Genomic DNA, 12,145 nt, shown 5'->3' on the forward strand with positions numbered 1-12,145 from the left:
TGTTAATTTTCAAAGAGGCACTTTTATCTTTTCTCCTTCATTGTCTCCCATGCACAGAAGGACACCTCTTTAAAAATCTGTAAAACTACCTCATTATCCTTGTTCAGATTCTCTTGAAGGTCTCTTCTGTGAAGCCTACAAAAAGCTTGCTAATGATTAAGCTTGCCAGGGTCCCCATCAGATTAAGCAACATTGTCTATTTGTCTCCTTGTACCTCATTTCTCTGCCTATATTCAATTGTTGTCCCTTGTTTCATAATTAGATTGTAAGCTCTTGGGGGCAAAAACCATATTTTGTTATGCTTAAATGCAATTCCTATGGCCCCCTATGGACTAGGATTCATAAGGTCCTATTTCACTTCTCCTACTAATACTGCTACTAAAACTACCATCCTTAGCAGCAATAACCAATTACTCCCTTTCTGTGAGGGAGATGGAAGAGGGAAGGAACTATGCCTCAGAAGCCTTCTTTCTAGGACTGCTCCAGTTTGGACTGCAGCCTTACATCTAAACTTAGGCAATATCACCAATATTGGAAATGGGGTGAGAGTACTGCTTTAAGATAGAAGCTGGAGTTAGGTCAATGCAGAGGCACACAGCTGCAAAGGAAGTTTCACAGGGGACTTTGTCTCTGGGAGTTCCCTTGTAGGCAGGAGTAGTATTGCCACCTCATCAGTCTTTCTGGGGTGCTTTGTATGTTAGGAACACATGGCATGCTACCTCAGGGAAGGAACTGCAACTGTGATTGTACTTGGAACCTGGTCTTTGAGCGACATGTGCTAAATAGAAGAAAGACTCCTGGACCTTCTTTTTTGCCAGGGAAACTTACAACAGGCCCATTTTTGCATTATTTTGTGGCATAAAATCCTAAGTCTTTAAGTAGACAAGGTTCTTTGCGTGAACCTGATATCTTTTATTAGACCAACTTAAATAGATGGAAAACAATTATTAAGCAAACATTCAGGTTCAAAAACCCTTCGTCACGCTAAGGAAATTTCAACAGTCGGTGTGTGCTCTTCCTGGATGGAATGAAAAGTAAAGAAGCCAGAGGCTGGGCTGGTTTGCATACAAGACAGGTAGTTGGTAAAAATGTAGATTGAGGAGTCAATGGGTGAGAGACAGGCTGGGGGGCAGGAAGAGAAAGAAGGGGGATGAATAGTGGAGAGATACCTGGGGAATCAGCTGTCAGGCAGGTTATAATGTGTCATAAATCCAATGTTTATATTTAGTCCTTGATTTTTAGTATCCAAGAGGCTGATGAAGTGGAGTTCATAGGCTCATCTCTGGGAAGTGTTTTGTAAGTTTCCTTTGAGAATCAGGACTGAGAGATTGGAGAGAGAATGGTTTTCTTGTGAGAAATGTGCCCCCACAGGTAATTGGATATTCCTGTTTTGATTGATTTCTGGTGTGGATTCATTTTGGTGCGCAGTCGTTGTTTGGTCTCTCCTATGTATTTTCCATCAGGGCATTTGGTGCATTGGATGATATATAAGACATTTCTGGAGGTGCAGCTGTAAGATCCAGGAATGCTGATGGCTCTGTTGTGGGATGTAGTAATTGTGGGGGTGGTGGAGATGTGTTGGCAGGTTTTGCATTTCTTGTCATGGCATGGTCTGGATCCTTTTGGTGTGTTCTGGGCTTGAGGAAGTTTGCTTCTGGTGATGAGGTTAGCGAGGTTCAGTGCTTGTTTCAAGGCTAGGATGGGTGGGTCTGGGAAGATCTTTCTAAGAGTAGGGTCTTTTTCTAGTACGGGTTGCAACTGTTTGAGGATTTTCTGTACAGGTTCGAGGGAGGGGTGATATGTCATAACCAGCAGCGTGCGATTTGTGGGGGGGTTTCTTCTGTACTGCAGCAATTCTTCACGTGGTATCCGGGTGGCTCTTTCAAACATGCAATCTATCTTTCTGGAGGAGTGTCCTTGTTGGGTGAAAGCCTTTTTAAGATTGATGAGGTGGCAATCCTGGGTGTTCTCTTCAGTGCAAATTTGGTGGTATCTGAGGGCTTGGCTGTATATCACAGCTTTTTTGGTGTGTTTAGGTGATTGCTGGTTCTGTGCAGTTATATATGTTGGTCTGTGGGTTTCTTGTATAATGTGGTCTGTCTGGTCAAGATTAAGCACCATGACATTTCATTTTAATTCTGTCCTCCATTGTTTCATATGCAGAAAGACGTGATTTCCTATCCTTCAAAGGCACTTAATTTTCCATGGTAATTGCTAGGAACTTCCTATGGGGAGTGGTGAACTGCAACAGACACAGCTCTGCTCAGAGTCATACATCAGCTCAGACAGCAAACTAAAACTCAGCTAACTTTCTGGTGACTTTTTCCTCTTGGATATCATTGCTATCTATAGGAAATCACTGACTGGTTGCTGGGGAGGCATGTGCCCCCCCTAAGGAGGCACCAGTTGCCCATGTTTAGGGGCACCAAAATTTCCCACACTGTAGTGTCCTCATCCCAGCAAGAAAAGCAGCTTCATGGTGTTGCTCTTGCAACAGCAGGTGGTTACAGAGACACTGCACCACTGCTGGAAGAGCAACACTTGGGGCAAGAGGACCATGCTTTGGCTGGGACTGGGACTGTGGCTGTGGTAACAGCAGCGGACTGTTTTTTAGTCCCTGGCATAGGTAGGACTCTAATGCCCACCCTTCTCTGGAACCAAGACTCCTCTGGTGCTCAACAGCACCTCCCCATATCACCCTCCTGCTCTCCCACAGGGTTTGCCTAAGGTGCAAGTTCGGTTGGTTCCATCTCTGAGAAAAAACAGTACTCTAGATAAAAGATTCCTCCTACATAACTCATAAATATTTCTTTTTATCTTTGTCCTTCATTATAATTTAAAAACTATTTTGTTTTGGTGGCATAAAACTTTTTCTTTTTAATTGTGTAAATAAGAGTAACCAAGTAAAAAGGCTAAATTTTCCAACTTATTGTTCTAAATTTTTTGGAATTCTAAATTCATTGCTGTTTCTTCATGAATATATGTAAGTCCTATAAAGGAAATATGGATATGAGGTCATAGGGGATGCAGAGCCTAGTGGCTCCAAATAACTGTTTAAAGGTAAATGGGGGAAAGGTAAAAGGATAAAGGAGGGTTTTGCCACTCATTCATCATTAGTTCTTTAAAAGCAATAATCAATAAGCAATAATGCTTTTTAAAATGTATGATTTTATTACTGCTTTAAATAACTATATCTGATAAAGATGTTATGGAACTTCATTTAAAGGTTCATTGAAAAATGTATATTATAGTTTCTGTTTTGCTTTCTCTCTGTTCTTATGATTTGATAACTATGCTTGAAAATAGTTTGTTTTTAGAGTTTCTACAATTAGTCATATTTATAATAGCTGAAGTCAAAACCTGTTTGTAACACTGGAGCTGAAGGGAACTGATGAAGGTGGGAAATTCAGGTAATATAATAAATAACTTCAATGAATGAAAATATAGTATTCCATATTTAGTTTCAGAGATAGTTTCATAGACATCAGGGCTGGAAGGGACCTCGGGAGATCATCAAGTCCAGCCCCCTGCCCAAAGGGCAGGAAGTTAGCTGGGGTCATAGGATCCCAGCAAGATAAGCATCCAATTTACTCTTGAAGGTGTTCAATGTAGGTGCTTGAACCACCTCCGATGGCAAACTGTTCCAGACCTTTAAGCAAGAAATACTTTTGCCATTAACATTATTATCTTTATTTGCCTACCTGGGAATGTTACCTAATGTTGGTATTACTTGATAATAAAATGTGATTACTTATAGTGCTTTCAGGCTGATTTAAAATTGATTAAAAGCAACCCATGAAACTCAGATTAATCCTGCATAAGATAATGTACCATTAAGTAGTTGCAGATCTCACTCTACATAACCAGTATGTGGCGCTGTCTCCTGTCAAAAAACAGCCCTGACTTTCACAAAGGAGACTTCAGGAGCGCGTGTGTTTACGCTGCTAGTTGTAAATGTCACAGCAGTTTAAACGGATGAAGAAGAGACGACGTTGTTTTTACAGTAGCATAAGACTAATGTTTTATGGTTGTGCGGGTTGTGTATACCATTTCAGTGCTGAATGATGATTTATTTTAATTTACTGAAAACCCCACCTGACAATAATAATTTGGGCAAAATAAAAATAAATATATTTTGGATTTTTGTAAAAGAGTTGTGCTGTTTAAAAGTATAAATTGGTTGGAAAATTAGTTACATGATTCACAAAATCTAGGATTTTAAAAGCAGAAGCTTAATTATCTATTAGCAACCAGTAGAAAAAATTACACCAAAGGAATCACTTCTGCTGTAACAAATTACTATTTTTACTGTATGGGACTTTAAAAAGGTTTGTATGTATTTCTGAAAATCTCACATCTCTGAAGATTGCAAATTTGTACCTGTTATTTGTTACTAAATCTCAGTGTTCCATGAAGAGAGTTGTTACCTCTCATAGTACAGGTATATATACACAAGTGTGTAACTATGCATATGTCTTAAATCTCTGTATATGAGTTACAAGGTTTTGTTTATCTGAAAAAATGATTGAACTACAGTGCCTAATTTCCACACCCCACCTGGTTTTATAATCTCCATATAAGGATACATGTCCAGTGTGAATTGGATTTAATGGTATTATACACCCAAACTTTGTGCACTAACCAAGTCAGCTCCCCATTAAAAGGAATTCTCTCTAACCATGACCTTTTGAATACAAGCAAACAAATAAACTCCACATTCACAAACTTTTTAATGATCTAGATCTCTGTGTTTTTGCTACTGGACTTTACAAAACAAATTAATCATAATTCATGGACTTTTACTTCAGGTTATTAGTTATGATATACTAAATTGGTTGTATTAATATAATGCTAATATTGGGGGAAATTTAATCTGTCAAGTGTCTGTGCTCCATATCTATGTTAGTAAACATGGTTCATAACTTTTCCAGTATGCAATTACAACACATTTTAGATAATGTTCTTTTCTTTTCCTGGTTAGGAGAAATAATGGAGATATTCGTAGTCAAAGTTTAGTAAAATCTAACATAGTGAGTATTTCCTGATTTGTAAAGATCCAACTCCAGTCTATTCCTGGATACAAAACATAATTCAGGTCTTTACCAACCTTGTTAGGGATATACTATGATTTTTTTAGTGATTTTTTTTTAATGATTCAAGATACCACTGAAAATTTAGCCTAACCAAGGGCCCTGTTTATAAACCACTAACTGCTTCCATTCATTTGGCATGTAGACAGCTGGCTACCACAGCTTGCAAATTAGGTGACACCTCCTAGAGATTGGTGACAAATTGGAACTGGACTGAATCAGCATGTCTGAGGTAACCCTCAGCTGCAGGAATTCCTGCATATCACTGACTAATTTTTTAAGTTGTCCACCCCTTGTAGGACCTGGTAGAGTAGGTAAGTGGTAGCACCTGACCTCCACTCCTCACAAGGCTGCTCCTTCAGACACAGAAGGATGCAATTTGCAATTACAGTTCCTCAGCACCCATAGATTTACAAGGCTTCTAAAGGCTTACTGCTGATTGCTATGGTGAACTGAGGAAGGATTTGGCTCAAAAGTTTTAAGTCACTATATCTGTGTGTGTGTACACACATATATATACACACACACAGAGGTGCTTCATTTTAATCACAGAAAAGTAGATTTTGGGTTACTTTTTTAATCTGAAAATTGGGGATTTATTTTTTAATCAGAGAAAACCGGGATCCCTGGTTATAACTAGAATGAGCTATGAATGTATTGGTTTCATAGGCTTCACAAGCATGTTATTATAAGCTTAACTACAGAGGTTTTTTAATGATTTGATTCTCCCTTGCTTTATGCAGGTGTTGCCTTCAAGGGACAATAGAAGTTGCAGACATGCATTCTGGTTTGCCCTTCTACAGCTTGTTTCTTATTTCATACTGATATAATTTGGAGTTAAGGCCACTGGGGAGAGATGGAGCTATACTTACGTAAAAGTAGTATAAGATCAGACACAGTTCTTGTTAAATACTGATTTAGTTTCAGGAGAGGATGCTCATATAGTTTTTAATACAGTTTAAAAGTACATTCATCAAAGGAGATTACAATAGCCTGTTGACCATGGTAGATTATATATTTCCTCTCTGCTAGCAGATCTATTTACCTGTGCTATAATGGCTCTATTTTTCATTTGTGCCACAAGGGATCACCAAGTTTGGGAGACTTAATTTGGACCTTACAGTGAGAAAAGAAAATGTTTTATTTCTTGTACTAGCCCAGGTTATTGCAGAGGCAGGAAGTTTGCATATGAGGTGTGTTTAAAAATGAACGTAGCACATAATCCATGTGGCTTACTGTGTACATGCCCTGTAAGTACACAGACTGAAGGGAACAGAGAGAGAAAAAGGGAGAATACTGCTTCTAAGCCTTGTGATAGCCATTTTTTCACAAGCTTGATGTATGATTTGAATTTGCAGTCCTGGCCAAAAGGCTCAGGGCTAATGACTTGTCAAATGTCATTCTTAAATAACACACTGAAATGATGTGCCCATTTCACCCTGGAATACATGGATGCCAGTGCACAAGAGGCTGTACTGTACAAGGGCCTTCACTAACTTTCAGAACTGGAATTAAACAACCCTATTTTTTTTTTTAGACCTTAACAACAAAAAAGCAGAGACGACCTGGCAGTTAGTTGACTCTCCCCAGTCTATCCACATTTATGAATGAATACATGTAAATATACACATAGAACGAGGCAGCTGTCCTACCACAGGGCAAAAGAAATGTGAGGCTGGAGAGTGGGAAATAAGAACAGTTCCTGCCAGGGTGGGGATTTGGGGGTCTTTCTGCAAGTCTGGTGGCTGCATTTAGTTAGGTTTGTATGCCCTAAGCTCTGTGTGTATATGTGTGTGTGCTCGTGTGTACCTGTGTGAGCAAGTGTGTGTGCATGTGTGTATGCACATGTACCTCTGTGCGCAAGTATGTGCACCTATGTGTGTGTGCATACTGCATATGTGTGTGCATGTGTGCTTGTGTGTGCGTACTTGTATGTATGCCAGTGTGTGTGTGCCTCTGAGTGTGCATGTGGGTGAGCCCAGGTGTGTGGGTGTGCCTGTGTTTATGTGTATGTGTCTGTACCTGTGTATGCATGCTTTGCATGTTGCAGGCATGACCCATACACATACAAGCGTAGACATGTGAAGCTACATACCTACAGGGAGAGGCAGTTTTGCAAGGGCTGGGTCACCCTGGGCAATGAGTGCCCCCAGTTCTCCACGATGCCGGCTGAAGCTGGCACCAATCCTCACCCCCGGGTGCAGCCCCGAGGCGGGCAGGCAGGTGTGTACATGCTCCCCAGGGCAAGCTGCAGCCCGGTTGTGATGCCGGGGCAGGGGACACTCACCTGGGTGTGTGGAGGTGCACAGCCAGGAAAGCACATATGTGTATGTGTGTGTACAGGTGTAGGGGTTTGTGTATGTCCACAGGTATGTATGCCTGTGTGTGTACAGGGTGTTTGTGTGTGTGTTACCGGTCTGCCACAGGATGTGTGTGTGTGCCCACAGGTGCGTGTGTATGTGTGTACTGCTTGCCTGCCACCAGATGTCTGCGTGTGTGTGTGTGCCCACAGGTGTGTGCGTGCGCGCGCTGCCCGCTTGCCGCAGGCTGTGTGTGTGCCCACAGGTGTGAGTGGCGTGCATGTGGGCCGGGGAGCGCGGAGCAGCCCAGCAGCGCCCCCCGCCTGCCTCCCTCGGGCGACCTGCCCGGGCCGAGTCGCCCGCCCGTCCCTCCCCGCCGCCGCCGCCGCCGCCGCCGCCGCCGCAGCCAATGGCGCGGGCCGCTGTCACCCTCATCCCTCCCCTCGGGGAGCGGGGCCGGGCCGCGCCGGGGCCGCCCGGCTCGGATCAGTGAACTTTTCTTGCGGAGTTTGTGCGGCGCGCAGCTGCCCCCGGCCCCGCGCCAGCCCCGGCCCCAGCCCAGCTCGGGGCACGGGCTCCTCGCACCCGCGCCGCCCCGCGTCCCGCGCCCCGCCCGGCCATGCTGCTGCTTCGGCCGCCCGGCGCGGCTCTGCCCCTCGTGCTGTGGCTGGCGGCGCCCTGGGGCTGCCTGGCCGCAGCGGCCGGGCTGGGGCTGGGGGCCGCCGCGGCGCGCAAGCAGGACGAGGCTTTCTCCGCCGCCAGATGCACGGCCAGGTGCCTCAGCCTGCAGATCACCCGCATCTCCGCCTTCTTCAAGCACTTCCAGGTACGGCGCGGGCCGGCCGCCGCCCCCGGCCCCGCGGAGCGCGCGGGACCCGGCCGGCCGTGTGCACGGAGCGCCCGCGCGCCTGTGCGCGTCTGATCGCTCGCGTGTGCGCGTGTGTTGTGTGGCGTGTGTGCTGTGATGCGTGTGCATGTGCGTGCTGTGTGGCGTGTGTGCTGTGATGCGTGTGCATGTGTGTGGTGTGTGTGCTGTGATGCGTGTGCATGTGTGTGCTGTGTGGTGTACGTGCTGTGTGGTGTGTGTGCTGTGATGCGTGTCTGTGTGCATGCTGTGTGGTGTGTGTGCTGTGATGCATGTGCATGTGCGTGCTGTGCGGTGTGCGTGCTGTGATGCGTGTGCATGTGCGTGCTGTGTGGCGTGTGTGGTGTGTGTGCTGTGATGCGTGTGCATGTGCGTGCTGTGTCGTGCATGTGCTGTGATGCGTGTGCGTGCTGTGATGCATGTCCGTGTGTGTGCTGTGTCTCGTGTGTGCTGTGATGCGTGTGTGTGTGTGTGCTGTGATGCATGTGCGTGTGTGTGCTGTGATGCGTGTGCATCTGTGTGATGTGTTGGGTGTGTATTTGTGATGTGTGCATTTGTGGTGTATGTGTGACGTTTGATGTATGATGTGTGTGTATGTATTATGGATGTGATGTGTGATATGTGTGTGTGTGATGTTTGGTGTGTGCATGATGTGTGCATGTGTGATGTGCGTGTGCGTGATGTGATGTGTGCGGTGGTTCTGCGGTGCCCGTGTAGGGACCCAGGACAGGAGGCGGAAGGGAGCTCAGCAGGGCATCGAGCCCAACCGCCTGCTCGCAGCAGGACGTTCCCCAGTTAGAGCATCCCGTCCAGGCTTTGTGGAGCTGGGGCTTCAAAGCCCCTGAGCTCGGAGAGCCACTGTGCCCCAAGGCAGCCTGCTGCAGGGCTCCCTGCCATCTCCTCAGAAAGTTTTTTCGTAATAGCGAACCTAAATGTGTCTCCACATGGTGCTTCGGTCCTTCTAGAGCTGTGCCTCTTCGTGTCAGGGTAGCTTCATGCACGCGTGCCGTGTGTGTGATATGTTTGTAATGTGCATGTATGTGTGATGTGTATGTGTGCATCTCTCTATGTAGCTGTAGTTTTGTGCATGTGTGTGTGTGTGTAGCTTCACGTGTGTGTGTATTCACCTCTTCATATAGGTGTAGCTTCCCATGTGTGTCTCTGTGTGTGTACATTGCTTCATGTAGGTGTAGCTTCCGTGTGTGTGTACATGTCTGCATGTGTACCCTTCCTTATGTAGATGCAGCTTCCCGTGTGCATGCATGTGTGTGGTGCATGCACTGCTTCATGTAGGTGTAGCTTCTCGTGTATGTGTAGGACATGTATGAGTATGTGTGTGTACACCTCTTTATGTAGATGTAGCTGTATGTGTGCATGTGTGTGTGGCCCTGCCCAGGAGAGCTGGACGCTGTCCCCCCAGTCCCGCAGGCTCTGGCTCTGCGGCCGGGCCGGGCCGGGCTCAGCAGTGGCCAGTGACTCATGCAAGCCCCAGGAAGGCCTCACTGCTGGTGCCAGCCTCACTGGGCAGGAGCAGAGCCCGGGGCTCCCTGCGCCTCCCGTGGTTCTTGTCCCAGGAGCAGGACATGCTGAGAGCATGAGGCTCTACGGAGCCCATCTCTCCGTAGCTTTTCTGTTTGAAAACTTGGAATGAATCCCTCCCCCCCGCCCCTTGTCCTCCTTGAAGGGAGATGACCAAGAGTTTAGAGCATTTCTTCCGACCCTCCCACCCCCAAGGAAGGCTCGTCTACCGCCCCCCCCTCCCCCCCCGCAAGAAGTGGGTGGGCAATGGTAGGGCTAGCTACAGGTGGGGCACATGGCTATGTGATGGGGCTCTGAGAGGGGCTGAGGAGGTGAGAGTGCAGGAGGACCACTCCAGTAAGGTGAGACCTCAAGATGAGGACTGACCTGAGCTGCTAGGTCCAACAAAGCTAGCTGTGGACTCCTCCTTGCCCATGTGCTCGGTCTGCAACTCCTGCCTTTATGGCAAGGATGAACAAAAAGCCTGTTGCACTGCATATCCTATCCCCACCACCTCCCCCTTCCCTTACCCAAGTCACTTCCAGCCTCTTGTGGGCATCTGAATCCCAAGACCCCTGGGCTTGGGCCTGCACGTAGGATGCCTGCCAATGGATTTGGGAGTATCTGAAGTCCCAGGGTGAGAGGCTGGGACGGAGGATGCTTGTCGGTTGTAGCGCCATACACAGTGTTTAGAATGACTTGAGGTCTGCCTGCTTAATCCATATGGTTTTTGGAACGACAGAGTTCTGTTCAATTGATGTGATTTGGAACTGATTTGGCTGATTTGACCTGGAACATGAAATATATTAAGAAAAACAAAATAAAACAAAACACTGGGGCACATGCACATGGCAAGATGCAGATGTGCTTTCTGAAGATAGGGAGATTTGTCTTCTGTCTTCCCGAATTCAAACAGGTCAGACTGGACTGCGCTTCAGCAAGTGCAGAGTCACTCACAATGAAGGGCTGGCTTCAAACAAACCCAAACTCGATCATAAAAAACAAAACAAAAACAAAAACAAAAAAAAAACCGATTTCATTTCAATCTGAAAATAAACCCCAAGTGTTTCCGTAAATCCATGGCAGGAGGAGGTGGCTGGTGCCTGTAGCTGAATGGAAAGACAATGAAAAATAATCCCTCCTAGCTAAGGATGCTGCCTGTATCTCTCCCTCCTTCCCTGACCTAGAAAGGATGAGGGAAAAGTGCACTGAACCTGAATGTTTTGCTTGCTGGGAAAAGGAGTATGGGTGTAAAGGTTTTACCTCTAGCTGCCCTGGCTTTTGAAATGGCTAAGCTTAGGCAAAGCCAATGTCCTCCTTTTTGTAGATGCGTTGAAAGCAGAAAAGCCACTAACCTGGTTCATGATCGTGCTGAGGGGTTAGGATTTTTATGGCTTGTCACTTATTTATTTGACAGTTGCAGGGGCTAAAGAGGCAGTTTAGATCAAGCCAAGTCCCAGTGAAAGGCTTGTCTTGTGCTTTCTTGGCATGGGGGCTTTGCTCAAGTAAAACTGCTGACAGAATGCCCCCTGCTGAACAATAGTGATTACATTTTAATTAGCCAGGGTGAAGTAAGCCACAAATGACTCAGTTAGGACTTAATAACTGGGTTGTTGTCATCAAGCCAGTTTTAACCCCCACCTGCTAAAGTATTATGTCACTCACCTCCATTGCTTCCTTTCAGCTCAGGAAGTTTGGGCAATGCAATGATCTCATTTATACAAGTGAAGCTTCCCATTGTATTTTAATGAAGGCAGAAGGCTGGGTTTCAGGGATGGCTTGAACACATCAACTGCCGGTAGAGGTGATATCTTTTATTAGACAAACTAGATGTCTGCAAAAACATTTTCTATATTTTTGTTTTGCAAACGTGTGGTTGGTCTAATAAAAGATATTATCTCTACCACAAGTTCTGATTCCTTTTGACTCTAGACCAATATGGCTACAACCTGGATACCTGAACACATGAGGCATGCCAGGTGTAATGGGTGGCAGGTCATTATTCCAAGGCACATTCATCTATTCTGCCCCCTCTAACATGGCCACAGGGCTTTACATGGCAAGCCATGCCTCATTATCTCAGCATCTGAGTCAGGCTTTGAAGTGCACTCAGCCATGTTTTCTATTGTGAGACTGTCCTCAGAAAACCCTCTGATTTCTTCACTCTCCCCCCAGCCTACGTGGGGACTCTTCCTATAGCAGGTGGGGTCAGCTAAATGGTGCAGGGGTGTGTAGTTACAGGCGTATTGCTGTCAGTTGTCAGGTGGGGAATGGCAAGTCCTGCACTCTAGAGCAATGGTTCTCAACTTTTTTTGTACAGGACTCATTTGTAAACATTGATGGCCAGACCCAAACCAGCAAATCATTTAAGC

At 45.8% G+C, this 12,145-nt stretch overlaps 1 protein-coding gene and 1 pseudogene across 1 annotated transcript in view; one reads left to right on the plus strand and one right to left on the minus strand.

The window, feature by feature from the left end:
- Positions 1–1,193: 1,193 nt before the first annotated feature.
- LOC149874564 (uncharacterized) lies at positions 1,194–2,126 on the minus strand (annotated as a pseudogene).
- A 5,703-nt stretch (positions 2,127–7,829) lies between these two features.
- Positions 7,830–12,145, plus strand: part of ANOS1 (anosmin 1) — a 216,781-nt gene continuing 212,465 nt past the window's right edge. The window contains exon 1 of the mRNA XM_090064041.1: positions 7,830–8,216. Within this exon, the coding sequence (XP_089920167.1) occupies positions 8,010–8,216 (207 nt within the window). The 5' untranslated portion in view covers positions 7,830–8,009. The remainder of the gene's footprint in view (positions 8,217–12,145) is intronic.

This window comes from Crocodylus siamensis, chromosome 1 (assembly GCF_052110815.1).
Source record: "Crocodylus siamensis isolate JL-2025a chromosome 1, ASM5211081v1, whole genome shotgun sequence".
NCBI lineage: Eukaryota > Metazoa > Chordata > Crocodylia > Crocodylidae > Crocodylus > Crocodylus siamensis.